At 39.9% G+C, this 27,237-nt stretch overlaps 2 protein-coding genes across 3 annotated transcripts in view; one reads left to right on the top strand and one right to left on the bottom strand.

Moving 5' to 3' along the window:
• Positions 1-22,193, top strand: part of LOC137257549 (lysine-specific demethylase 2A-like) — a 39,361-nt gene extending 17,168 nt beyond the window's left edge. The window contains exons 1-15 of one of the 2 annotated variants that reach the window (XM_067794877.1): positions 1,863-2,217; positions 4,697-4,835; positions 6,506-6,584; positions 6,733-6,779; positions 7,387-7,559; positions 8,360-8,466; positions 8,604-8,851; positions 9,535-9,650; positions 9,865-10,458; positions 11,281-11,364; positions 12,208-12,435; positions 12,751-12,993; positions 13,393-13,749; positions 14,107-14,259; positions 18,880-22,193. In XM_067794877.1, the coding sequence (XP_067650978.1) occupies positions 2,074-2,217; positions 4,697-4,835; positions 6,506-6,584; positions 6,733-6,779; positions 7,387-7,559; positions 8,360-8,466; positions 8,604-8,851; positions 9,535-9,650; positions 9,865-10,458; positions 11,281-11,364; positions 12,208-12,435; positions 12,751-12,993; positions 13,393-13,749; positions 14,107-14,259; positions 18,880-20,124 (3,957 nt within the window). In that variant the 5' untranslated portion in view covers positions 1,863-2,073 and the 3' untranslated portion in view covers positions 20,125-22,193. Of the gene's footprint in view, positions 1-1,862; positions 2,218-4,696; positions 4,836-6,505; positions 6,585-6,732; positions 6,780-7,386; positions 7,560-8,359; positions 8,467-8,603; positions 8,852-9,534; positions 9,651-9,864; positions 10,459-11,280; positions 11,365-12,207; positions 12,436-12,750; positions 12,994-13,392; positions 13,750-14,106; positions 14,260-18,879 lie in introns of those variants that run through there. The other variant, XM_067794884.1, reaches the window with a different exon arrangement.
• A 310-nt stretch (positions 22,194-22,503) lies between these two features.
• The window catches only part of LOC137257566 (branched-chain alpha-ketoacid dehydrogenase kinase-like), a 60,509-nt gene continuing 55,775 nt past the window's right edge, over positions 22,504-27,237 (bottom strand). The window contains exon 11 of the mRNA XM_067794894.1: positions 22,504-26,667. Coding sequence (XP_067650995.1) covers positions 26,523-26,667 — 145 coding nt within the window. The 3' untranslated portion in view covers positions 22,504-26,522. The remainder of the gene's footprint in view (positions 26,668-27,237) is intronic.

The raw sequence follows: 27,237 nt of genomic DNA on the forward strand, positions 1-27,237 counted from the left end.
CGGGGACAGTATGTTTCGTCCATCTGTGACACTACCATGACATACGAACTAAAGCGAAATAAAACAGTCGGTGGTCCTTCACTTCTGTCGAGCATCGGTCCATTAGATCAACGTGTTGTTTTCTACTTCTTTCTCCAGTGAATTGTTTAGTTTGAACAGAATCTGACCTTGAAATGTATTGTAAAGGTTTTCAGATCCGCGTCTATTTGTTTGCCATGTTCGAGATACCAGTGCCAGTAGTCAAGAACCAATGTCGCCGCTTCGGTGGCTACATTGTCACGTGACCATATCGACCATATATCTTTGACAGAAAACAGTGTCTTCATAACAATACAAAATCGAAGAAAAAATTAACAATACCATAATAAGAATCGATTTAGTTGATAGTATGTGGCTGTGCATCTGCGACGAGTTGAGGAAAGAAGGAGCAGTGTGTTTTATTTAGTGCGGCATGACAAGTGCCCGTAAATACCCACGTGAGAAACATGTGAGAGACCATATCCTGATACATTCATGCGTCTACAGCATGGAGCTGGATGTTCAGGAAAATCCTGAAGTTAACATACTTTATGGATAGCTTCTTTAGAACTATGATGCGACGTGTCTTATACCCTTGGCAAGCGTCGTCATGTGATAACGAAGTTCTTATCCATGAGCTATCGTACCTCTTAATATTTCTTATTATTCATCAAATGCCAGTCAAATGGTTTAGGACTACTGTTGTGCTGTCCTGAATTTCGAGGCAGTCACAGTTTATTCGTTGTACGTAAATATTCTTTGTTTAAAAAAACAAACAGAAATTCTATGGAAAGATTTAGGTAGATCGGTGGTTTTATTAGATGCTCCCGAGACATCAGTTCAGGGAAGATAAGATGTCAGCAGTTTTATGTATTTTGTTCCATTCATGTCGTTTCCCATGTAATAGGGGGTTGTATCACGCGGAGAAGTTCCCAGAAGTTAATCCTGTGTTTGACGGAAACGGCATAATCGTAGAAGTAATGGACTTTTCCAGAAACATGTAGCGACTGTATGTTTCTACACTAATGGTTCACTACAGTATGTTTCCAGGACCATGTTGTTTCACATGTAAATATGGCGAAACAACACACAAGTCATGTTGAATATTGTAGTTGAATATATGATATTGTTTGGAGCCGTAATTACGCTGTCAGCTCATTAGGATTCATGGAAAAAACAGTCTGATAATTAAAATATCAGCCACGGGATGTATTGGTGGTGGTAAATAAGCAATTAATTTGCAGGATTTGATATTATTATTGTTTAAAGGTTTGTGTGTTGAACTAAACTAGGTTTGTATAGCACTACCACTGCACGAATCCGACAGATAAATCTGTTAGTGTATTAAGTGGTTGGGAAATGCTGCCTATTCAATCATGATATTCTTTGTAATATATCTCAGCAATATTGGATAAACGCAGGAACATATATTTTGCTTTACTCGCATAGTTCAAACAAGTGTGAGCTATTTGAAGAGTGGTAGCAGTAAGCGAGAAGTGTTTGCTGTTCACAGGCATGCACAGGTGATAGTGACGCGGCTGTCTCTGTACAATACCGTTATATTGTGTTTATAGTGCAGAGCGCGGGACGCAACATTGCACGGCCGTAATAACCTGGCCTTCACCTTGGGCTGCACTCGTGTTTCCGCCTCAGCGCCGCGCAATGTAGCCTTAGAGCTAGTCTCTGTTATGAAATCGGCTCAACGTAAAACCCTATTATTGATTAGTCAGTGACCATTTTGCTGATGAGCACACACAAAGTTAATCGATGTAACTGTGTCGGATTATTGCAGTAAAATTTGCATTGCTCCAAATGGTGGTATTGTGAAAATAAAATTTAAATTTAAATGCTATTTAGGTTTGAGCAAGATTACAGTTCGTTTGAAATGTGGTGGGTTAGTATTGTGTGTGGATTGTGTGATAGTCCGTGGAATCTCGTCTTGTGATGTGCAGTTGTTCTGTGGAGTACTCTGGTCACAGTCAAGGCATTACCTAGTGTAACCCAGACCCAAGATATTAGATCATTACCGCACTTCCACGTCGTCAGCGCGGCACCATGGATACATCGAAATGTGTGGAGGGATGTGGTGAGGATGGTGAGCTCGCGGGGCCGGCAGTATTCACCAAAGAGAGTGATGTCTGTATAGACGATGAAGAGACTAGGTCAGAGGGTGACGACTACAGTAGGTTTATTCAAACAGTAAGTTGTTGGCACGTTTAATGTCTTTAACACCTAGTGATATGCATTCACCCCTGACGTCCGCATTACTAACACCACGTATTATTCAAGAGCCATGTCTTCCTATACACACTACAGTGGTTCGTCAAGAAGTTACCGCCTTGAACGGGAAATATGGAATTAGACACATATTTTGTGATTGATAACGGTTGGATTCATGGACAAGTTACTTTGGATACGGGGCGGTTTGAACATGTTGACTCGGGGAAGAACGCGCCTCTTGGTTGATCTTGGTGTAACTAGCATTTTGGTTGTAATGAAAGCGTATTTCATAACAAAAATCATGAAGTTTTTACGTTTCAATTTTTAAGAGTACTAGGATATTTCCTCCACGAAAATCATGGACGTTGAAGTTGTAGTGAGGTGCACCCCAGTAAGGAATGTCTGAAAGAAGGTTTTGAACAGATAACGTCACCGCCACAACACGATCGAGACTTTTCCCCTCATGAACATTTCGTCTGTGCACAAGGAAATGTCTGTAATGGTGCATATGGTAACTTATCAGCTATGTATGCTGTAAGGTTTTCTAGCCCTTTTTCAAACATAAAGGTTTTAAGAAATGTTTAAACAATATCCATGTATGATATTTTGTATCAAAATATCATACAGGATCTTACAGCAATTTTTAATAAATATCGAAATATTGTGATGAGATTTTTTGTGTGCTGCATGTACTGTATGTAACAGTTACATCCACTGCCAGTCAGTTGCCATGTGACCACGGCTCAGTCCTGTACCAGGGGAGGTAACTCATTGGATGTAGATTTTTATAAGACGAGAGGGCGAACCAACACCATTTCTTTCGTTAACACGTTTGAGTCGTGGTGTGGCCAACTTAGTGGCCCCAGTGAGTGAACCCTGGTTGCCTGTCTTAGGTAGCAAGTCCACACCATTTTTAGATCAACGGTTCAGATTTTTAAAACTATTTTTCCAAGGTTTGTTGATACTTCAGCATTGCAACAAACTTTACCTGATTAAATTCTGTCCATCCGTTCTTGATCAACAAGGTAATCAAGTCAACTACTTTCAACTCTGCGAAATGTTAAAAAAAACGTCACACCTATTTATTTCAAATACCAAACTATTTTAAGTAAATGTTGATGAACCGCAAATATATTAATAGTCTTTTCTATCAGCACAGTGCTTTACAGAGGAAAAATGTTTCATCTGGAATTATACGTCTGCTTTGAACATCCTAGAACTTCGAATCAACGTATGTTTCAGGTCTGCAGAAGAAGAAGGAAACAGTTCATTAACCATCATGACTGATGTACAATGTCAATGTTTCAAAATCAGTATCTTAACACTAAATTATTGAAACAGATTCATGTTAGACAGTCAAGATTATGAACTGCTACCTTTGTTTTGCATCAGTTAAGATGAACTTAAGATTGTAACATGTTTTCATATATTCTAATCTTAAACCTGTATCACCAGTGTTGAAGATTCAATTTAGACAGTGCTTTTAAAGACAGTGCTGAAGATACCATGTTTCAAACCTGAAGCAAATCTGATGCTGAATTATATCAGTGTATGTTGCGAGTATGTTGTGATGCTGTAATGTGCAAAAAATACTTACTCTCTACTCAAATCTACACCATGTGTTTATGTAAGTGCTGTGACATCCACAAATGAATAATGCTGAATTCTGCTTAAATTAAAAGATCAATAAAATATTGTCAGTTTTCAAATATTACTATTATTAGCCCCAATTTTGTGTTCTGTGGCTGTCACTTCTGGATACAGACAGAAAATACATGTAAATCTGGCTTAACTACCACAAAATGTTTTTATTGAAAATAACATACAAATTGCACAAGGTATTTGAAACATAAATAATGCTTTCCTACCTGTTTAATTATCAAAGTACACACATTTGAACACTTTAAAATATATCAAGCATGTTAAAGAAAATTACTCAATGAATGAGTTAATGACACGATCATTGTTAGCTGGATTCACACATGGAGTTGTCTGCCCCTGGCAATACACCCCTCCCTTACACAAATCTATCTGAAATGTGCATCCGTGGTTACATTAAGTTAAAATTTGTTTTATAATGGAGAGGATTGATGTGTGCTTATGATAAAAATAATCTAAAGTGTGCCATCGATTGATAAAACAAATTTCAGTGTTCAGCAATATTTTAAAGGGTTGAAAAACTATGAAAGAACAGTGCAGACCAACCTTTTTCGCCAATGGCGCCAACACGGGAATATCTTCTGAAGGGACCAGTCGTTGTTTTTCACTCAAATACATCGTGGAAAAAGCCAGAACGCATAAAACAAGGACCCCCAAAATTGGACCAGGTTTTCATGAGTACTACAGAGTTACATCCCTTGGCAACTCACTTAGTGTGGACTTGCTATCTTAAGTCACCATGAGCTCACTCTCACACATGTAATCAAACAGTCAACATGAAATGTTTGTGTGATTACAGAGAGCAAAAGAGAGGAAGCACTACACAGATGAAGACATTGATGATGATGAGATTGAGGGGAAGCGCAACTACAACATCGAGGAGAAACTCCTGCGCAGCACTTACAAGGGAAACTATGTCCAATACATGAAAGGACCCGGTCAGTATGAACCCATGTACTAGTATATAGTGTCCAGCCTATAACAGTGTTATACCTGTACCAGTATAGCGTCCAGCCTGTAACAGTGTTATGCCTTGTACCAGTATATGGTGTCCACCTTATTGCAGTGTTGTACCATGGACCAGTATATAGTGTCCACCTTATTACAGTGTTATACTGTGTACCTTTATATAGTGTCCAGCCTGTAACACTTTTAAACCTAGTACCAGTATATATTGTCCACCTCATTACAGTGTTGTACCATGTACCAGTATGTAGTGTCAAGCATATTATAGTGTTTTACTGTGTACCTTTATATAGTGTCCAGCTTGTTCTAGCATATAGTGTTCAGCCTATAACAGTGTTATACCTAGTACCAGTATGTAGTGTCCAGCTTATTACAGTGTTTCATGTTGTACCAGGATATAGTGTCCAGCCTATAACAGTGTTATACCTTGTACCAGTATACAGTGTCCAGCTTATTACAGTGTTGTACCATGTACCAGTATGTAGTGTCCAGCTTATTACAGTGTTATGCCTTGCACCAGAATGTAGTGTCCAGCCTATAACAGTGTTATACCCTGCACCTGTATATAGTGTCCACCCTATAACAATGTTATACCTTGTTCTAGCATATAGTGTCCTGCCTACAACAGTGTTATACATTCTACCAGTACATAGTGTCCAGCTTATTACAGTGTTTCATGTTGTACCAGTATATAGTGTCCAGCCTATAACAGTGTTATACCTTGTTCTAGCATATTGTGTCCTGCCTACAACAGTGTTATACATTCTACCAGTACATAGTGTCCAGCTTATTACAGTGTTTCATGTTGTACCAGTATATAGTGTCCAGCTGTAACAGTGTTATACCATGCACCAGTATATAGTGTCCAGCCTATAACAGTGTTATACCTTGTCCTAGCATATTGTGTCCTGCCTACAACAGTGTTATACATTCTACCAGTACATAGTGTCCAGCTTATTATAGTGTTTCATGTTGTACCAGTATATAGTGTCCAGCTATAACAGTGTTATACCATGCACCAGTATATAGTGTCCAGCCTATAACAATGTTATACCTTGTTCTAGCATATAGTGTACCGCCTACCAGTATATAGTGTCCACCTTATTACAGTGTTGTACCATGTACCAGTATGTAGTGTCCAGCTTATTACAGTGTTATACACTGTACCAGCATATAGTGTCCAGCCCATAACAGTGTTATAACATGTACCAGCATATAGTGTCCAGCCTATAACAGTGTTTCACCTTGTACCAGTATATAGTATCCGTCATATAACAGTGTTATACCTGTACCAGTATATAGTGTCCAGCTTATTACAGTGTTTCACGTTGTACCAGTATGTAGTGTCCGGCATATAACAGTGTTATACCTGTGCCAGCATATAGTGACCAACCTGTAACAGTGTTATACCTTGTACTAGTATATAGTGTCCAGCCTATAATAGCATTAGTCCTTGTACCCAGCATATAGTGACCAACCTGTAACAGTGTTATACCTTGTACCAGTATATGGTGTCCTGCCTATAACAGTGTTACACTTTGCACCAATATGTAGGGTCCAGTCTGTAGCAATTTTATATCAAGTATGACTTATGACCCAACACAGCCTTCACTCCCTCAGTCACTCCATGTGTATGTTTCAGAATTCACCCTGAAGTTTGTCCAGGAGAATGGTCTGATGCGCCCAATACTCTTCAAGGACAAGACAGGGCTTGGAATGAGGTGATTGAGAAATTATTGTAGTCATAATTAATCTATAAATACTGCATGTTTTGTTAGTGAATTTTTTATGTAAGCTTATCTGTGCATATAAGTAATGGTTATGTATAGAAAAAGAAACCAAATTTCAAAGAGGAGCTTTGCTTTTCAGGGTTCCGAGTGAAAACTTCAAGGTCAGCGATGTGAAACAGTGTGTTGGTGAGTGTCATGGACATATGGTTGATGATCACTACAAAGGCTTGTGATGTTGCAGGACCATGAAAGATCCATTAGTTTGTCCTTGGTTTTATTCAGTACCACATGTGGCTCATTGGTGTCACTTTTCAGTTGAAGCACCTGCATCTCTCTGGACTTTACCTCCATGCTGACAAGTTCTCATATCTTGACTAGTTTGAGAACCCTGATAGTTTTTCTCCCACTTTTAGCGGACACTGTGATCTAACAGAAATGTTATTCAAAGCAGCGTTAAATGAAGGTCACTCACTCACTTCACTCACCCACTCACTCACTCACTCTACACACTAAAGAATAGGGTGCATGTATTGCTTGTTTGGGTGGGTGGTGGAAGGTGCTTTCTTTTGTTAGACTCAGATTGCAAAAATCCACTGTAAAAGTATTATTGTTTTAGAAATATAGCATCTGACTGACTCAAGAATCCGTACACTATTTTTCATGATTTACTATAACATACTGTAACTGATGCCCCATTCCGCCGTGCTTATGCAAATAAATATTTCTGTGTAACAACCACATCCCTGATACAAATGGTTCGTTGAGCTGAAGGAGGATGTTGTTCATGATGCAGGAAGTCGACGGATGCTGGACGTGATGGACGTGAACACCCAGAAAGGCCTAGAGATGACAATGAAGGACTGGGTGCGGTACTACGAGAACATCAAGCGAGACCGCCTCCTCAACGTCATCAGTCTGGAGTTCAGCCACACACGTCTGGAGAACTATGTCGAGTCCCCAACACTGGTATGTAACTATGGCAACCATTGAGGCCTAACCACCTCACTGCAGTCAATGGTATGTGTATATGTGTAGCAGCGTTCTCTGTGACACAACATATTTATCATCAGGGGTGGCAGAAGAGCCAAGTGGTTAAAGCGTTCACTTGTCATGCTGAAGACCCGGGTTCAATTCCCCACATGGGTACAATGTGTGAAGCCAGTTTCTGGTGTCTCCTCCTGTCATATTGCTGGAGTATTGCTAACAGCAGCGTAAAACCATGCTCACTTCTCATCAGCACTAGACTGGATATCCTAGTACAGTTTGTATTGGAAACTTGCTTTGGCTGGATGAAAGGTTGATGGGACAATTCAGATATTTGTGTAATGGTAAGATCTCATTTTGATTTGATTCGATTGACTATATATGATGCTACATACATGTGGGTGAAGAGAGACTGCATGTGAAATATGTGTGTTACTACATGCAGGGAGTGTATGTGTTACTGCATGTGTGTATTTGTGCTACTACATGTGGAGAGAGAGACTGCATGTGAAATATGTGTGTTACTACATGCAGGGAGTATATGTGTTACTGCATGTGTGTATTTGTGCTACTACATGTGGAGAGAGAGACTGCATGTGAAATATGTGTGTTACTACATGCAGGGAGTATATGTGTTACTGCATGTGTGTATTTGTGCTACTACATGTGGAGAGAGAGAGACAGAGACTGCCTGTAAAGCATATATTTTACAGCATGCTGAGAGTATTGTGGTTTGTTGATGTGTGGAGTATATGTGTTGAAACATCTGTGTGTTGCTACAGGTCCGGCAGGTTGACTGGGTGGACAGGGTGTGGCCTAGGCATCTCAAGGACTGCCAGACAGAGTCCACCAACATCATAGAGAAGATGAAGTACCCCAAAGTCCAGAAGTAAGACCATCACATAAACTCATTCTTAATAAGAAGTCATAGACATAACTTTGAAAACTTTCCCAAATCAGCCTGTCATGATTAATTGAAAAGCAGCAGCGAACCCGACTCACTCACTCATTGACTGTTGTACTCAGGTACTGCCTGATGAGTGTGGCGGGGTGCTACACAGACTTCCACATCGACTTTGGGGGCACATCCGTGTGGTACCACATCCTCCACGGGGAGAAGATATTCTGGCTCATCCCCCCTACAGAGGCAAATGTTGAGCTGTACGAAAACTGGGTGCTGTCAGCTAAACAAGGAGACATATTCCTCCCGGACCAGGTGTCGGAGTGTCAGAAGATCCATCTTCAGGCCGGCGATACATTCATCATTCCTTCAGGTGAGAGGATAAGTTGGTCATATGCAGGAGACTGATGGATGTGGCAGAGGTGTAGCCTGGTTGTAAAACCGTTCTGTCACACCTTGTACAACCCAACATGGCTACACTTAGTGTTTGTCCATGATGTTAGCTAGATTCTGTTGCAGCCATGATAAAACTGATATAGCTTTAATGTAATCCAGCGTGACCATACTCTGTAACAGTCTTTTGTCTGTCATTCCAAACTGTTACGGGAAATAGATCATTTGTTATTCTATGAGTTTGAGTTGCACCCTCTAAAACTCAGAGGCATTTCAACCTCATATTTTGGTCCTTTGCAACTGACAGATACCATGTATACAAGATGCTTTTGCAGAGAATGTCTTTTATGAAACATGAAATATTTCTTTACCACATTTTGCGCCTAGGTAGGTCTTTAGGGGAAATGTTGCATAATGCTTTAAGACCTGGAGGATCCCATGGCAGTTTCTGCTATGATGGCTTGAAGGGCATAATGGCTGCTCACCCGGGAATAACAACCAATATATACTTGTACAGGACATACTGATCTCATTGTTGACCCCTGGTCTCTGTCCTAGCCACTCTTCCGCACACTTCTGTTTAATGGCTTAGTATACTGCAAACCCACTCCGTAAATTGCATTCCACTGTAGTATATCCCGTGTATCCTATTTTGATGGCCAGGATGGATCCATGCTGTGTACACTCCGCGGGACTCTCTGGTGTTTGGAGGTAACTTCCTCCACAGCTTCAACATCATCCAGCAGTTGCGAGTGGCTGACGTCGAAGATAAAACACATGTGAGTTGCTTCACCCATTTAAAATGATCACATTTTCTATTGATTTTATGGATCTGTTTGTTATGAACGACAACCTGTTCAAGCTTGCAGGTAATGGAATGCACAGCCTCCTTGTTGTGGATTTCTTTAACTTGTTTTGAGCTGTATTAACTGACCAAGGTATCTTCCTCTGTATTCATCATGCTTAAAACCTCATATGGTTTTTGCCTATCAGGTTCCTCAGAAATTCCGATACCCATTTTACAATGAGATCATGTGGTACGTACTGACTCGTTATGTGGAATGTGTGGGCAAGAAGTCGTACCTGAAGAAACCTGACAAGGTGGACCTTGATGAGCAGCCAGAATCTCCAGGATCTTTCTTCACCAGCGATGATTCTCGGCCACCTTCTCGGAACCCCGACTCACGCCCACCTTCCCGGAACCCAGAGGAACATTCACCGGTTGATTTCTCCAAGCTAAAGCTTGAGAAAGATGAAGAACAGAAACTATCCAAGAGTGTTACTATCCCCCTGACAAGAATTGATGATTCTGGCATCAAGAAATCACAAAGTGATGATGAATCGTTGCGGAATTCCAGATCTGTTCGGAAATTGTCCACTGATTCAGTACATTCAGAAAATGGTTTCGCTGAAAATGGCGACATGGACAAGAGGAGTGGGGACGGTGGGCGACGTTGGATACATTTGACCAAGTTTGAGTTGGAAGGACTTGCTAAGCTGGTAGAGAAGGTGGAGAGTTTACCACTCAACAAGCGTGGTGTACCCAAAGATCTCCTGGATCCTGACGGTGTGTTGAGAGATATCAAGGTGAGACTGCATCTTTTATTACCATTCAGAGCCAGTTGCCAAGTTGTCAATGGCTAGAGAGTTGTGTCTCCATAGTGTACTTGTAACACATGATCATATGTTCAAGTCCTGGCCAACCAGTTCATGTGGCTGGGTATTATCAACATCATAATGATATAGAGGATTTATTGCGACCTACAGCTTTAGGCAGTGCTTCCATTTCAACATGACATCCCGTAATATCCTGAAGTACTGTTGCAGGCAGTGTTAATCCTGACACACCACAACTCAGATCTGTTGTCTTGGTTCTATAGATCATCTTCCATTACAGTGTAGCTACAATTTTTGATTGCTGGAAAAGACAGAAGTCATTTTCAAGTTAAAAAAGTGTGTTACTTTACATATTATATTTACAGCGCCTACATGGTATAACACTTACAGTGTGGTACAACATGTTACACGAACAGCGCCTACATGGTACAACACTTGTGTTACAGTGTGGTATGGCATGTTACACAAACAACACCTACTTGGTTTAACACTTATATTACAGTGTGGTACTGCATGTTACACTAACAGTACCTACATGGTTTAACACTTATGTTACAGTGTGGTACTGCATGTTACACTAACAGCACCTACATGGTTTAACACTTATATTACAGTGTGGTACTGCATGTTACACTAACAGCACCTACATGGTACGGCATGTTACACTAACAGCACCTACATGGTACAGCGTGTTACACATACAGCACCTACATAGTCTAACACTTATGTTACACTTATGTTACACTTATGTTACAGCATGTTTTAAAACCTCCTGTTCATCTTCCTTTGCAGCAACTTCTGGCAGATCACAAATATGATAACATGAAGGCGGCAGCAAACGGAGAGCCAACGTGCTGGGTGCCAGAAACAACCAAGGTAAGCCCTTCCGTGTCTCTCAGTTGTAAGTTGCATGTATTTGTAGATCAGTTGGAGGTTGTGTGCATTTGGAGATCAACTCGAGGCTGCCTGTATTTGGAGATCAGCTGTAGGTTGCATGTATTTGTAGATCAGTTGGAGGTTGCATGTATTTGTAGATCAGTTGGAGGTTGTTTGTATTTGTAGATCAGTTGGAGGTTGTGTGCATTTGGAGATCAACTCGAGACTGCCTGTATTTGGAGATCAGCTGTAGGTTGCATGTATTTGTAGATCAGTTGGAGGTTGCATGTATTTGTAGATCAGTTGGAGGTTGTTTGTATTTGTAGATCAGTTGGAGGTTGTGTGCATTTGGAGATCAACTCGAGGCTGCCTGTATTTGGAGATCAGCTGTAGGGTGCATGTATTTGTAGATCAGTTGGAGGTTGCATGTATTTGTAGATCAGTTGGAGGTTGTTTGTATTTGTAGATCAACTGTTTGCTTCATGTATTTGTAAATCAGCTGTAGGCTGCCTGTGTTTGTAGATCAGCTGTAGGCTGTGTATATTTGTAGATCAACTGTAAGTTACGTATATTTGTAGATCAGTTGAGGCTGTGTGTGTTTGTAGATCAGTTGAGGCTGTGTATTTGTAGATCAGTTGGAGGCTGTGTGTGTTTGTAGATCAGTTGGAGGCTGTGTGTAGATCAGTTGGACGCTGTGTGTGTATGTAGATCAGTTGGACGCTGTGTGTGTTTGTAGATCAGTTGGAGGCTGCATGTATTGGTAGATTTTGCGTAACCCAGTGAAAACAGCCTTTGATTTTTCAGTATTTCTGTTCCCTCACTTGTTATCTTTTTTCTTTCCAGAAAGTGAAGAAATTGAAAACAACAACGACATACGTTGGAGGAAAGACAGCAAAAGGCAGCACAGCCAGCAAAGTGGCATCTGGTAACCGGCGGCGACGGACACGGTGCAAAAAGTGCGAGGCGTGTACAAGGTCCGACTGCGGGGAGTGTAACTTCTGTAAAGACATGCGCAAGTTTGGGGGCCCAGGCCGGATGAAACAGTCCTGCATCAGCAGGAAGTGTATGGCTGTAAGTCTCAAGTGTTCAGGCCCTTGTGTTTGGTCCTGTGGTGATTTCATCACTGTTTCCTATGTTCGAAATATTACTGATTTATGACAGTCTATGCATCATTGTCTTTTTTCAGTGAAGTCTTCAATAATTCTTTTTGCGAATATTCATCAAACTATCACATAAGCATTAACATGTCAAGCACATTTGGGCACTGATGACATCTTATCAGTCAAGCTGAGGCTTTTTCATTTCCATTGACACAGATTGGTTAATTTGTTTCAACAAGTTAATGTAAGTTCATCCTTAATATTTTCACTGGTCTGCTGTTGGTAGCCTGTCTTGCCGCACACTGTCACCTGCTGTATCTGTGAGAAGGATGGCAAAATGGTGAGTGAAGACAACCCAGACGAAGTAGAGACAACTGTCATGGAGTGCAGCCTCTGCTGGGAGATCGTCCATCCAGCCTGTCTCAAGGAGAAGTACGACTCTCTTGACAATGATGGCATCGTCAACGAAGACCTCCCGAACAGCTGGGAGTGCGCCAAATGTTGTAACGAAGGAAAACAGGGGCAGAAGGTAGGTCACTCTAAGGGTTGTTAAGATCAAGAACAGCCAACTCAAGGGAGGTAACTCTCAGCAAGTACAGTTAGAGTGGAGACATTTCTGAAAAGGTTAGATAATTAGAAATATATTTGGTAAATTGGGAGAGATAGCTAGTCAGTCAGATTGTTGTTACATAGATCTTGCATTGTCGAAGAAAAAGGACACAAGGGCCAGAGAGGCTGATGATGATTGTAAGGGAGTTGTCACCCACTATAGTATGAACTTTCTCTCAGTTGGTTTAGAATCATTTTGAACATGGGATATATGTATATTTGTATTAATCGTATTATGTATGGTGTTTTTTGTTTCTTATTGTTGTATTGAGCTGCCCATAGTGGTATGTGGAATTGAGTGTACACTGCTTCGTTTTAGCCTAAAACACCTAAACCAGTTGGGCGACCTAAAGGACTTGACAGCAGAAGGTCGTCTGCCAGCAGCGTGGGTGACCTTGAAGTGAAGGAGGAAGTTGAGATGGAGGTGACCTTGGAAAACAACAACACCAAGATGGGCCCAGTGAAAGCTGTGGAAGGGAAGAGGGTTACATCAAAAGAAACACCAGCAGCCGTGAAACCTGCACCGTCGCCTACTCCCACCCCAGCACCACGAAAACTCATTAAGCGAGAAACACTTGTCAAAAAAGCAATCCAACATCGAGTTAGCCAACAGAGAGCATTGAAGAGAGACAGACTAAAACATGTGAGACGTCTGCAATCAGCCGACACAGTCAAGGTAACAGCTGTGCTAGAAGCATCTAGGACTTCGGTGTAGTTCAGAAGTTCTGTGTTCCCCAGGCAAAGCACCATGGTTCAACTTGGCATTTCTAATTGCCACTAGTCTTCTTAAATGCCTGTACAATGAATGGAAATTTAAATCACAGTATATTTCTCATTCTTTTACAGAAACAGAGAAGGGAAATATATGTAGCTGTTAGACACAGATGAAGTGAATTCAAAGCTATCCCAAGACAATAATTCTATATAACTGGGTCCACATTTAGAATTGTACAAAACTGTATCTGGTTTTGAGTCATTGTGCAGTGATTAGATTTTGAACTGCCTACTGACCGACAATGGCTTGTTTCTTCAGAGAGTCCTGCCACAAGTTCGTGCCACCATCATCCCAAAGTCCCCACCACACTTGATGAGTCGCAGTAGCAAACGGACGTTAACAGACAGCAGCGACGATGAGGATGATGATGACGATGACGATGCACCCAGTAGAAAACGTCCCCGCCGTGAGGTAGTGCTGCCTCGCCGTTATCTCGATTAATTCACCAAATCATTGTCATTGCCCCTGGCAGAGACATTTCACATGGATGTCTTAAGCCAGTTATGTTTGTTGCCAAGTTGATTTCGCCTTCCTTTTGTGTTGAAGTGTTTGAATTTTGTTGGACGATCAGATTCCGTTAAGAGTTCACATAGTTATTTCCTCTAAAACTTCCCATGGCAGCATGTTTGAATATTTACTTAAATTTGAGATTCACGCAGTTTAAGGATGCAGCAATTCTAGTAACCATGGTTGTGTGCGTTTGTTTTTCTGGTAATGATGTTTGGACATGTATCGATAATTTGTGGCCTGATATCACTGGTATCAGACTTCCACTGATACCATGTGACCTGATAACAATAGTATCACATTGTAGTGACAAAGGTTAGCTTGGTAACATTGATATCATGTGGCCTAATAACATTAATATATGGTGTAATGATTGTTTATATAACCTGAATCAGCAACATATTCTGTCCTGATCTGTGCCTGATCTTCAATTGCAGACTGAACTTGTTTAGATTAGTATTAGCAAGAGATTACTAATCACAGTTGTATACACTTGTACTTTAGTTGTACAGCAGTTGTACCGTACATGGACAAGTTTCTCAGATTTCCAGAGAGTTATCTTCCCTGGTTGCCATGCCCTGTTGTCATAGCAGGTGGCCCATGTAACTAGGCTCATTGACCCCTACAGCTTAGGTAGATGTACTTTGTGGGTTAGAAATATCACAGTTAAACCAGGTATTGAAACATTTAGCATTTTTTAATATTTTGTGGAGACAAATTTGTATGTTTTTTTTTTTTAAAACAAATTTGCAAGAAAAAAATCGCATTGATGTAAATATTTGTGTTGAGTTAGTGTAGAATTATGTTGTACAGAGCCAGATGGATATTTTATGAAAGTTTGTCAGTGTGTTGATGTAAGTTGTCCTCAGGAAGGTCGTGTAGACATAGCTGGAGAGATGCTGCAGGACTGAACAGCCTCTTAGGAGAGGTATTTTTATGCTCTAATTTTCCAGGCTAAGTATTGTAGATTCCATTGCAATGATTGTTTTGTTTGGAGAAATCTATGTAATTTGAAACTTGATAATTTTTAATTCAAGAGTGTTAAGTTATTTTGACTTTATGACAAAATTTTGGACAGTTCTGATGAGTATCTTGAAATAACAGTTGCACAAAGATTTCCATGAAAAAGACTAAGCTTCTTATCAGGTATGTTGGGTTGTTTCTCCATTGTTGACTTAAAAAAAACAAGCAAAATGAGAGGGCAAAAAAATAATGTTTCACAAATCTTTACTCATCTTTTGATCGTCTTTATTAATTAAGTCTAAATGAAAGCCCTATTTTGGAGTACCGAAAAAGGTATTTGTCACCAGTGTTTTTTTTGTTTTTGTTTTGTTTATTTTTTGTTGAGATCCATGAATGTTGTCACAAGCCTATGTATGAAAACAGTTTTGTTATTTAAATGGGAAAGCTGAAGGTGAAAATGTAGAAGAATTATGAAAGTAGCATGTCTTGCATGTTGGATGGATGAGTGCTGTTGACAGACAGACAGACAGTATAGCTTGATGCTTGTTCTGTACATAGAGTCGCTGCCAATATTTATCAGTGTAAGTCACTACCGTCTGTAGACAGCATCAATTCTGTACATACTGCTTTAAAGATATGTATTTTCAAATATTTATAGGAATAAATTCACATGGTATATTTTTCGGAATCAGTCAATTGTCCCCAGAAATATGTATTCCACATTCTATTCTGTTGCATAGTTGGCAACTTTCATAGAAATATGTTTCTCATTGTTTATCATTTTAGCATTAAGAATTAATATAAAATAAACATTTAAGGTTGGGAAAATCTGGCTCTCTGAAATCCGTAAATATGTTATCAGTTGAATATATGCAGGATTCTTAACCATACACATCAGTTCAAGGTCAAGGTCTGATTATTTATTTTGCGCTGAAGATTATTGGCTTCTTCAAAATTTACGCCTATAAGAAAAGTCCTCTGTCCTGCATGTTAAGTGTATTTGAAATTCCAAGGCAAACCAATCTTTTTGACAGATGAAAGGTGAAACTAATGCTTGTTCAGATAATATTGTGAGAGTTGTGTGGGACACATGCTGCTGTCTGTGTGAAGATACCATGTGTGAGATGTGCACCAATTTTGTTGTATATAGTGTCATGTCATCATCATCATCATCATCATCATCATCATCATGGCTACTATCACCACCAGGCTGTAATGATGCACTAAACATGTGGTACATTGCAGTATTTTGTGCCATGTATGGGTGCATTATGAAGATGAGTATCAAGGGGAAATAATGGTTTTGAGTGATTTGCTGCAACTATACATATGGTGAAAAATGGGGAAGAATTGAAAATAGTTTCTTTCTGCAAAGTGGATTATTTGAGCTTTAGGATGTCATGGGGTTATTGTAGCAACAAACATTGTTCCACATATCTTCAGATACTCATCATCTTACTAGCAGGATATCCGTCATATCACAGTGAGGTGTACCATTACAGCCTGTATCATCAGCACACCGCCCACCCTACACTTGTAGGATGCTACAGCTGAAGACAGTACTCCAGACAACCCGCTGTCACAGACATTGCCAATGTATATGAACAGAGTGGGTTGGTGTTCATGCTATTGACCACTTGTTGAACTTGAGCATAGTGATACGTTGATATATCACCTGCATTCCTCCACTGTGGTGTCTGATTATGTGTTTATTGTGTTTTATTACCTGTGGCTTACACAGCAGAATTAACAACCCGTGCATCATGGTGCCTGGCTCTAACAGATACCAGAGTATATGTATTGTAATATTTATTCATATTTTATTCTAGTTTCGAGATGTCAGCCTTTCTTCAACTCAATGTGTTTGGCAACAGAGATTTTGCAGATCAAAGAGCCATTTAAAACATAACATTTTCAGTTTTATTAGACAATATAAAACCATTTAGAAACAATGGTTGTTGGAATCTGATATAACTTACATATTGAAAACAAATTTCAATGTTGTTAAATACAGAGCACCATTTGATATCCTAGAATTATTGTGCATCTTATTTGATCTCAACAGTACACTCCATGTAACTGGTGGCAGGTATCTGTAGGTGAAGTAAATAAACACCTCAGTATGTCTTGGGCCAGGTATGATGGGGCATGGGATGTAGTTCCCAGTTGGTAGCATCACCTCTTGATGGAGCAGACAACATTTTTGTGTCCAAATTTAATTTAAATTTAAGAGGATTTTATTAGTTAACCAAAGTTTTTTTTAACTTTATCCATTGAAATCTTAGTTGATTCTAACACTATTTGCAGCGGAGCCAATTCATATTTTATATGTAAATATGGTGATTGGCTTTAGTTTCAACCCAGCTTGAAATGAGTAAAATATTTGCTTGAATCATGTGTTTTCCTGTAAATAGAATGTGTGCTATTTAATAAATGAAAGTTTGTCAAGTTATGTAACAAAAAAATCTCCCATGTTCAGGATTTCTTTTTGAAAAAATAAATCCCATTGCTGTAAAACCCAACTCGCTGGACTTCGGTTAGCCAGCAGTTTATATGATTGGCAGCTCTTCTTTCTAACGCAAGTACACAAAAACTAGACTCAGAAAGTTCACTAGAGAGGAATGTGACCATCTTGATGTTAAGATGAAATTAGTTGCAAGTTTTTGATGCTGCCTTAACCGAAAAGTGTTTCTGGCTATGTTAGTTAGCTTGACTAATGCAAGTAAGGGTTACCATGACAATATATATCCTAGAAATATAGAGTATTAAGAACTTCACAAATTGAAATGTGTGATAAGACATGCAGATTTTGAGGACTTGTTCAGAAAGAAAATAGCTGTCAGGCAGAACATAGAAAATTGCAGTTGTATTGTTCCCAATAGTGTATCATGTCTAAGGGTCCATTGTCTCAAAGCGGATCTAAGATGCCAATATAAACAATACAGTTCGTGCCTGATCACCAGTATTTTTATAAGCCTTAAAGTATCTTTATGAGTGTTTGGACACTGGGTGTATAACCATTAGCCCTGAGCTTGTTTGTTCAGATTTGACAGTGTTTAATGAAAGTGAATCCTGTAGATATTTATTTTATTGCTTCACAGATTTATAATTCACCAGGAAATAAAGCTTAACATTGACGTTCAGGCTTTGTTTTAATTTCCAAGTGTGCCAGTTAAGAGTAATACAAGCTAAAATCCCTCTAAGTAACGTAACAGTAAGAACACTTTTTGTTTAATACATGACCCGAAACGTGAAGATACTCACTTTGCTTCCATTGCAGGAATGTTACACCTGTACCAAACTTTTGAGTGTCAATTTCAGAAAGTCATAACATGTGCTTAACAGATGTAGATTAACATGAAATTAATTCAGCGTGGGTGTGAACATATGTTTGTTTGTACACAAAATAGTCCATTCTGACTTCCTGGAAATTTCTTGTTAAGATTTTCAGCAGGCACCTGCCAGAAGACTTGACCTTGACCATGACCCTGTCGTGTTAATGTGCTGTATTGATGTTCATGTAGTGTCCTCAACACCGACGCCTGTTCCTTGTCGTTACAGGGCCGCATGCGAGTTCGAAACATCATAGCAGCCTCCTGCATCAAACTACGGCCTCGCTTCTTCAGGACAGCTGGTCGTGGACAGGACAGAGTTGTGGCTCAACTCCAAACATCACCAGCAAAGCGAGGCTGTCATGGTGGAGGTCAAGGGTCAAGTGGTCATCAGAACAAATCGCCAAAGGGAAAAGGTTCAAACAGGGATCGATCTAATGAAAGGTCAAATCCCCCATCCGACAGAGGTGAAGGGCAGAATCCTGATCAACCAGCAGGGTTTTCCGGGTCGAGGCCAAGACGTGGTGATGGAGCAGGTCCTGTGTGTGATAAAGAATTACGGGTAGTGATTAACAGATATGTTGTTCGTCCGGCACCAATCCCACCTCCAGCTGATACAGTGGAATTGGAAACAGGGGACGTCCATGTCCTCAAGCGTCAGATGTGGATGACTGTGTTTAAAAAACTGGACTTGGGCGACTTGGCTCGGTGTTTGTGTGTGTGTAAGACTTGGAATAGGTGGTGCATCAACCGTTGTCTTTGGAAGGAGATCAATCTGCGACAGACAAGAATCAGACAGTGCCACCTGGTGGGGATTGTTCGACGACAGCCGGAATCTCTGACCCTGGCACAGTGTGTCATGACCCCAAAACAGCTTTCCTGGCTCGTGGTTCGTCTGCCTCAGCTCCACCATCTTGACTTGTCATATTTGTCGTGGGGAACTATTGGCGGTCTCTGCTCTTCTTCATGCCCCCTACTGCGATCCCTCTCCCTCAACTGGGCTGTCGGACTCAGTGAGGACTCCTTCCGCGACCTTGTCCTTCCTCCAGCAGACAGGAAGCCAGCTCTCAAGGTCATAAGTCGCCTCCACAAGGTTCACACGCTGTCATTGGCTGGAACCGAGGTTACTGACCAATCAATAGAGATTCTGTTGCAGCACATGCCCAATGTCGAGAGGCTGAACTTGAGCTACTGTGTCCAGCTGACAAATGCAACTGTGGTGGCGCTGACTAAGAGAGACAGCCCTTTGATGAAGAAACTGAAGCAGATAGATCTCTCAGGATGTTTACAGATCACCGATCATGTCTTTCACTTCCTGAAAGCTTGTTCCCAGCTGGAGACGGTCAAGTTCCATGGCTGTCCAAAAGTCACACGGCATGCTTGTCAGAAGTTTGTGGATTCCTACATCTGCCATCAGCTCTCCGTACAAGTGGATAAGATGATCATCACCACACCAGACACAAGTGATGGCTAGACTCTGAATAGTACCAACTGATACAGTGATGGCTTGAAAGAGGAGAATTGTAAATTTTTTAAACAATGGTAGGAAACCAAGATTTAACTGTGGATATTTTTTGTCATAATGGGGTTATGATCATGTCACAGATGTTACATTGTGTATATTGATGGTACAGACCATTTTGATAATTACTTGTCACCAATGCCAGATACAGTCTGATCATGGAACAAGCTGCACTTGCAGAAGATGTAAAATATATGCTTGATGGAAATGAATTTTGAACTCTTAGGTCAAGGTGATATAACATTTAAGTCTAATGTGGGTTCCTTCGGTTGTCTTTTTGGGTGTTATGGTGGTGCAAACACTAGTCAGGGTCCTTGGGGGATGGACACATCTGGATGTAGTTTATCCCCGCAAGATGTGATTGTCCCAGGTAGATCGGTGGGGATGGGACGCCCCCATCTTTGACATAGCATCTCTGTGAGATGCCGTGTTTAGAGGCCATGAGGTGTTTGGAAGTGCTTGAGGTAGGGATGTGTGACAACCTCAGAAGAAATGGATGAAGCATGCATTGACATGGAGAGGCAGCAGATGGTGGGTCTTGGTTGGGTGAAAATGCAGGTCTTGTGGAGGCAGCACACTGGGAGACTACTGAATAGTCTAGTAGACAAGGTATTCTATGAAATAATTCATTGTATAATTCTTGATAAAGGTAGAAAATATCAAGCCCATTGTAGGCATCTCCTGTTGTGTGGGTGGACTGATATTTCCAGAGTAATTTTTTTCTGGACATGACCTCTCTATACCAGCTCTATTCACTCACGTTGCTGTTCTCTAGTTTGTTGTTGAATGGTATGGTTTTGCATGACTTTGGAAATATGCCAGCAATAGGATAAAGGACAGCAGAAATGGGCTTCATGCCTTGTACCCATGTTGCGAGGTCCTCGACATGTCAAGCTTGCACCGACCGTTAGTTGAGTACTGCATGTCCAGAGGTAACACTAAGGATATCAGTACAAGCATGCATAGGACCAACATGCTGAAATCTGGCCTCTAGTGGGACAGGTATCAATCTGAATCTTTGTCCCTAGACTCCCTTGCTTATTCTGCATTAAAGAATGGGTTAGCATCCTGTCTCAGTAGAGGGCACTTTAGACACTTGTTTCAGTTCCCAATTTTGCTTTCATAGTGGGCTTGAAACAAAAGGGTAAAGTCTCTTGGATCAGTTGGTAATAGATTCATTGGAGAACATTCAGTTTCATATCTCATCAAATATCCCACAGCCAGGTCCAGGTAATATACATCATAACACAGCATGTACAAATGCAGGCAGTAGAAGGGTATACTGCTTAGCCAATCTGACCATGCACCTTTCAGCTTGGAAGATCATTTTTTGGTTTTGTACACAGCCCAAAATGGAATTCTCTGGACAGGATTGTCAATAATAATAGGAGAAAATAGTAAATAATCTGAACAAAGGATTATCAGTATTTGTGGACTTCATTTATGAAACATCTCCCAAAATATTTATGATCCTCAGTACTTTTTGTTTAAATATTACTTCAGCAACTGATGTTTTCTGGGTGGTTTCTAAAAATATTGTAGCCATAGCATGCATCATGGGGGTCAACACAGGGAGATAGAGTATGGCTGAAACATAGTTTCATTTAGTGCTAACAACATTTACAAATGGCAGTGGAAATTAAATGATTTTATTAATGAAGATACTGTACAACCAGACAATACCTACTTTGCTCCTCTACTTTTCTGTGTAGTAAATATTCATCTTCACAAGTATTCAGACTGTATGGCTTGCAGCAAATTTTGTTTTGCATGTATTCATGAACCTAGAAAATGAGACATATGAACTAACTTCTTAGATCTTTTAGTATCTTATCCTGTGGACATCATTAAGAATATTGAAAAAAAATATAAATAAATACACTATCCTTTTGGACATGAATTTTGATGGGTGTTCACAGGTTCTGCTTTTCTTCAGTGGTATGTCCAGAACCATTAGTGAAACCAATGCATCTTTACATTCATGTACATTGTCACTAATTAAAGTTACATCCATACTCTGACATTGTGGTCCTTGTGACTCAGCATGGACATATGCAATCATGACTGAACCTCTTCCTGTTTACAAGGGGCAGGAAAACACTGACATTGGGTCATCTCTCATACATCACTTGCACCGGAACTCATCCCTGTTCCTCTGCAACTATGTGTTGCCTCCCTTTGCAACGCACAGAGTTTAGTGTTTCTTGAGAAATGTTAACAATAATCAACCATAAATAAGTAGGGAATCACATCTTCAGAGAGATGCCTCCTTAGAAGTGCCAGGAACCACACCATTCACTTGCATTGAAATTAAGACAACACAAGGTCAACGACTTTCCATCATTTTTACTACTAATACATGGAATAAGCAACAAAAATATTAAAAGCAACTGCAAATCCAAGCAATAATATAACTAGAAGTTCAAACAGACTATTCTGAGATTCATAATGTAGTGAATCATTAATTCACATCCACACCTTTGTAAATATAAATCTATATATCAAACCACGCCTTCAGAATATCATGGAAAGTGTCATGTTTATATACACCTGAAGGACTCAGTGTGTCACGGTAGTTGCTGTGTACAATTCTCAAAAACACTCATGATGTAAACCTGTATATACACTGGGGAAAAAACTAAATCATCTCAATTAACAAAAAATGTGATGGACCTGGTGTTCCTTCCCCTGTCCAGAGATATTACAGTGGTCAGTGATACTACGGAGTTACCTCCCATGACAAGAGAAACTGCTGCGTTACTGACACCCCACTGAAAATGGCTTCAGCTGACTGGTTATGCATTTCTGCTCCATCTCTTTCACCTGGAGACATGAATGGATGGAGTGACCACACTTTATTATGACTAGAAGCCAATACTAACTTAACATCACACTCCATGATATTATTTACTTATTGAGAATGATTTGGTAAATAAGCGAGGCAGTAATGCCAGTCTGCACAAATGGACAACACACCTCTGAATGCCCTTCAGTTGTTTGGGGTCGATACTTTGTGGAGTATAAGGAGAGTTTGTCATCAAATTCCCTTCTTTCATTTAACGTCTCCAGGTAATGACCCATGAAGTTTTATTTAGCTATACACATTACATTTCTACAGAGTTTAGTTTTATGCCGCACTCAGCATTGTTCCAGCTATCTGGCGGCAGTCTGCAAATAATCGAGTCTGAACTAGGCAATGAAGTTAACAACAGCATGACCATCGATCTATGAATTGATGACATGTCAACCAAGTCAGTCTGACTGACCATCCAACCCTGTTAATTATGAGCATAAGTCCCTAAAAAATCATGCTCAGAAGTATTCAAAGTTGGCACTGGGACCAACATTCAATACCTAGACACCAAGGACACTATGTTTGCATTTGTAACAGTGTCAAGACAACCGTAGGTCATGGAGCCCACCAACAGTTTTCTGCCAGAGGAAGTCCTGGACACACAGCATCTGGTGAAACCCACAAGCACAGGTGTGGTGTTCACAAAACCAGAACATAATCCCTGCAAACCGGACATCAAACTGTGTACTGTGATTTGTGGTGTCTCTGACAACTGACCCTAAGTATATATATTCACAACAAATTACTTGTATTACAGACCTATTAACAACTGACACTCCAAACAGTATCAAAATAATAACACTACAGATAAAATAAAAAACATGTAGATTATTTTATCTAGACGCATGCACTTTCATAATGTATAAAATTTAAATAATAGTACTAAATGACATGAATCGCCATGATCTGTCAAATGTCCGTTAACCTGTTTTCTTACACAGGTGACCAGGGACCTTTGATTCCTGTCATTGTATGGTCAGTCCAGTGAGTTAGTCCTGAGATTCTTGCCTTGGTATGGCTAGACCTACAAGTCCAGGTGTAGGAATGAAGGAATCAGCTTGCTATCGTAATCATGGCAACACATTCATGTGTTCATCATCAATTTATTAATTAATGATCATAAGATCATTTTGAAAAACACGCAATTCCACCATTGTGACACGTACCAATGAAAAATGTAGTCCCCCGACTAATGTGTACATTCAGGAAATAGTTCCCTATAATAAAAACCCACATCATATGTACTGTACCACGAATTGTTATAACATATCATCCTACAACAAAAATATCTTTCTATTTTGAAATATGTTGAGAATACATTCTGAATGAAAACTGAGGCACAAACTTGGGACAAATTGAGGTGACAGAGTATTATCATGAATATAATGACCAACATGGTGTTTTGTGTCCATGTGTGAAGTGTTACTGATGTTGTGGAATAATCAGATGAACAGAGAATACAGTGAGTGAGTGAGAGACATCCATCCTTAAGATTCTAGGAGTAACATTGGGACTTCTCTCCCTGCAATCAAGCAGGACAATCATAGTTTTGGGATTACAATCTCTGTTCTTTTTTACATCACTGACTCAGTTTTTTATTTGTTCATATTACATATTTCTGCTTTACCAAATTTTGCTCAGTTCAGAAGGAAGCTCAGATTGAGATTTAGGATAAACAAATGTACGTCTTCAACAAAAGAAGTAACGCAAAATTTTATTCTAGATGGCTTTTGTATCATGACTTATTCAAAGACTGGATTATTTTTTTATTAATTTGCTTGATAATTAAAACTAACCCTCTGTGTGTGTGGATGGTGAGTGAATGGTTTGTCTTGCTTCGTACAAATTTACACCTGTATCACAATAGACTGCAGCATATCTTCTGATCGAGCTCCCTTGCCGCTGAATCTTGACACCAACAAAGATTCAGAAATAAAATTTAAATTACAACCAAATCAATCATAAAAATGAAATTATGTTACAAAATGTACTTCTGTATATAAGCAGATCAGAAAGATGCCAGTAGTATTTCTCCTCTGTGCCTATTGTATAATTCCCCTCAAGTGTCAAGATTCCTATGTGTCTGTTTCTAATTATTGCTTGCTCTCCTTGAGTAGGGCTTTATATGTAGTAAGAACCTGTCCCTGATCCTTTTCATTTTGAAAATAACAAAACTAATCAGGTACAAAGTATTTATCACAATAGATTGATGGACAATGGTTTACAGTGGACTGTTTCAGACAAATAACAGACATCTAAATACATCTTCAATTTGATCACGTGATATGTAAACAAAGATATGATTGATGTGAAATTGTTGTGTCCAAGGTAAACTTGATACATACCATCTTCAGTCCTGCCCGCACGTACATGCTGGAGGCCATGGTGTTGATTCTGGTACAAAAACAGTGAAATACCACACCCATACACACACACCATGTACAAGGGGAGTATAATATCTTGGAATAAAATACACAAAATAACAATCAGATAAATATTAATCAAAATATGGCAAATTTAGTGAATACTCACACTTGATGTCAGAGACCTTCTGACAGTCTGTGTGAGAACCTCACATAACTGAGTACATTCCTCAAACCGGCAGAACGAAGTAACCAACATACTGACAAAAACGTCATGAGATTCAGACTGAGTCCACAAATATGTCTAGTCAAGGTAGCTTATATTCTACCCTCAACTGTGAAATTCTGCGTGGATGAGACGTTAGTCTTACATTACACAACAATAGTTGTTACCACAATGACATGTGCACCCATGGTAATGAGATAAAACAACAACATCCATGTCAATTCCCTGCCTTTCCTATACTGGCAGCAGCCATGACATAATACAAATCTAAAACTCCGCAAGTCATCATAGCATTGCATCCCAAACATCAAGGGCAGACTATCCTCCCAAATATTTATGATATAACGAGACAGTAACACAAATACATGGATACAACAAAACATTTCAACAATACTGTGGACTATGATTCACACTATATATGAGATTCATGTAAGACTTATTACTTTGCATACTGCACTTGTATCTGTGCCTGTTCCTCTGAACAACGTTTAGTGAATGAGTCAGTTCTTATACTGCTGTATACTGCAATATTCCAGCAATATCATGGAAGGGGACTTTACACAATGTACCTATGTGAGAATTGAACCATGACTTTAAGCATGACAAAGCTTGTCACTAGGCTACCCCACCACCCAAACACTGTTTGTATCAGACACATCAATTTTCTCTGATCACTGCAAAAAGAAAAAGAAAAGCCCATCTGGAAAGAACCTCTCAAATCCATCTTCAGGGCACAAAACTGTCAAATTTGAAACAAGATTATCATTCAATAAAATAGCTAATTCTGTTTAAATCTAGGTGAGTGCTCAGGATCTTGTTTCTATCATGAGTGGACACTGGCCAACAGTTTCATCCATGCTTCGAAAACAATCCACACAGCTGTCAAGTTGGCATCCTAGCTGGGGGTTTAGATGCGGAACTTCTCCGATTTGCTGTCCATGTGAGCTAGGCGTAAGTACACATCTGTTCCAATGCCCTCCATGGTTTCCAGCGTCAGGCGTCCACCTAGATACTCAGCATAAGCTCGGGCTGTGGGCAGACCGAAGCCATACCTGAAATGCAGTTCATGACAATCAACTGCAACTTATACAAGTGTCAGAGTCTGTTTTACGCTGCTTTTCCAGCAACATCACATCAGGGAACCCGAGAAATAGGCTTCGCACATGGTACCCATGTGGAGAATTAAATCCAGGGCTTTGTAATTGCAAGCTGATGCTTCAACAGCCTGGCTACCCAATCGCCCCCTTTGTTATGCTAGCATGGCAAATCTAGTGTGGTTTTCCACCTGTCTGAGCAATATTCCAGCAACATCACAGCAAAACATTTTCAAATCCATACCAGGTACACATTGTGATTAACAAATTTCAGAAATCCCACCATCCCTAAATACAGATGTAAGATCAGCAGATATCTCCAAATTAGGCTTCAACTGGATATAAACCCAAACCAACTTCTTATTGGAATGAATTTCAAGAGTTTCTATGGCATTTATATTCATGTGTCCATGAATGGCCATGCTCTTTTTCTTTTTTGAAACTTTCAGTGGGCAGGTTACACAATTGTGAATAATTTTAGTTGACACTACAAAATTAATTCAAAAACATCTTCCCAAGAGTGAATGT

Source organism: Haliotis asinina, chromosome 1, assembly GCF_037392515.1.
Source record: "Haliotis asinina isolate JCU_RB_2024 chromosome 1, JCU_Hal_asi_v2, whole genome shotgun sequence".
NCBI classification, from domain to species: Eukaryota; Metazoa; Mollusca; class Gastropoda; order Lepetellida; family Haliotidae; genus Haliotis; species Haliotis asinina.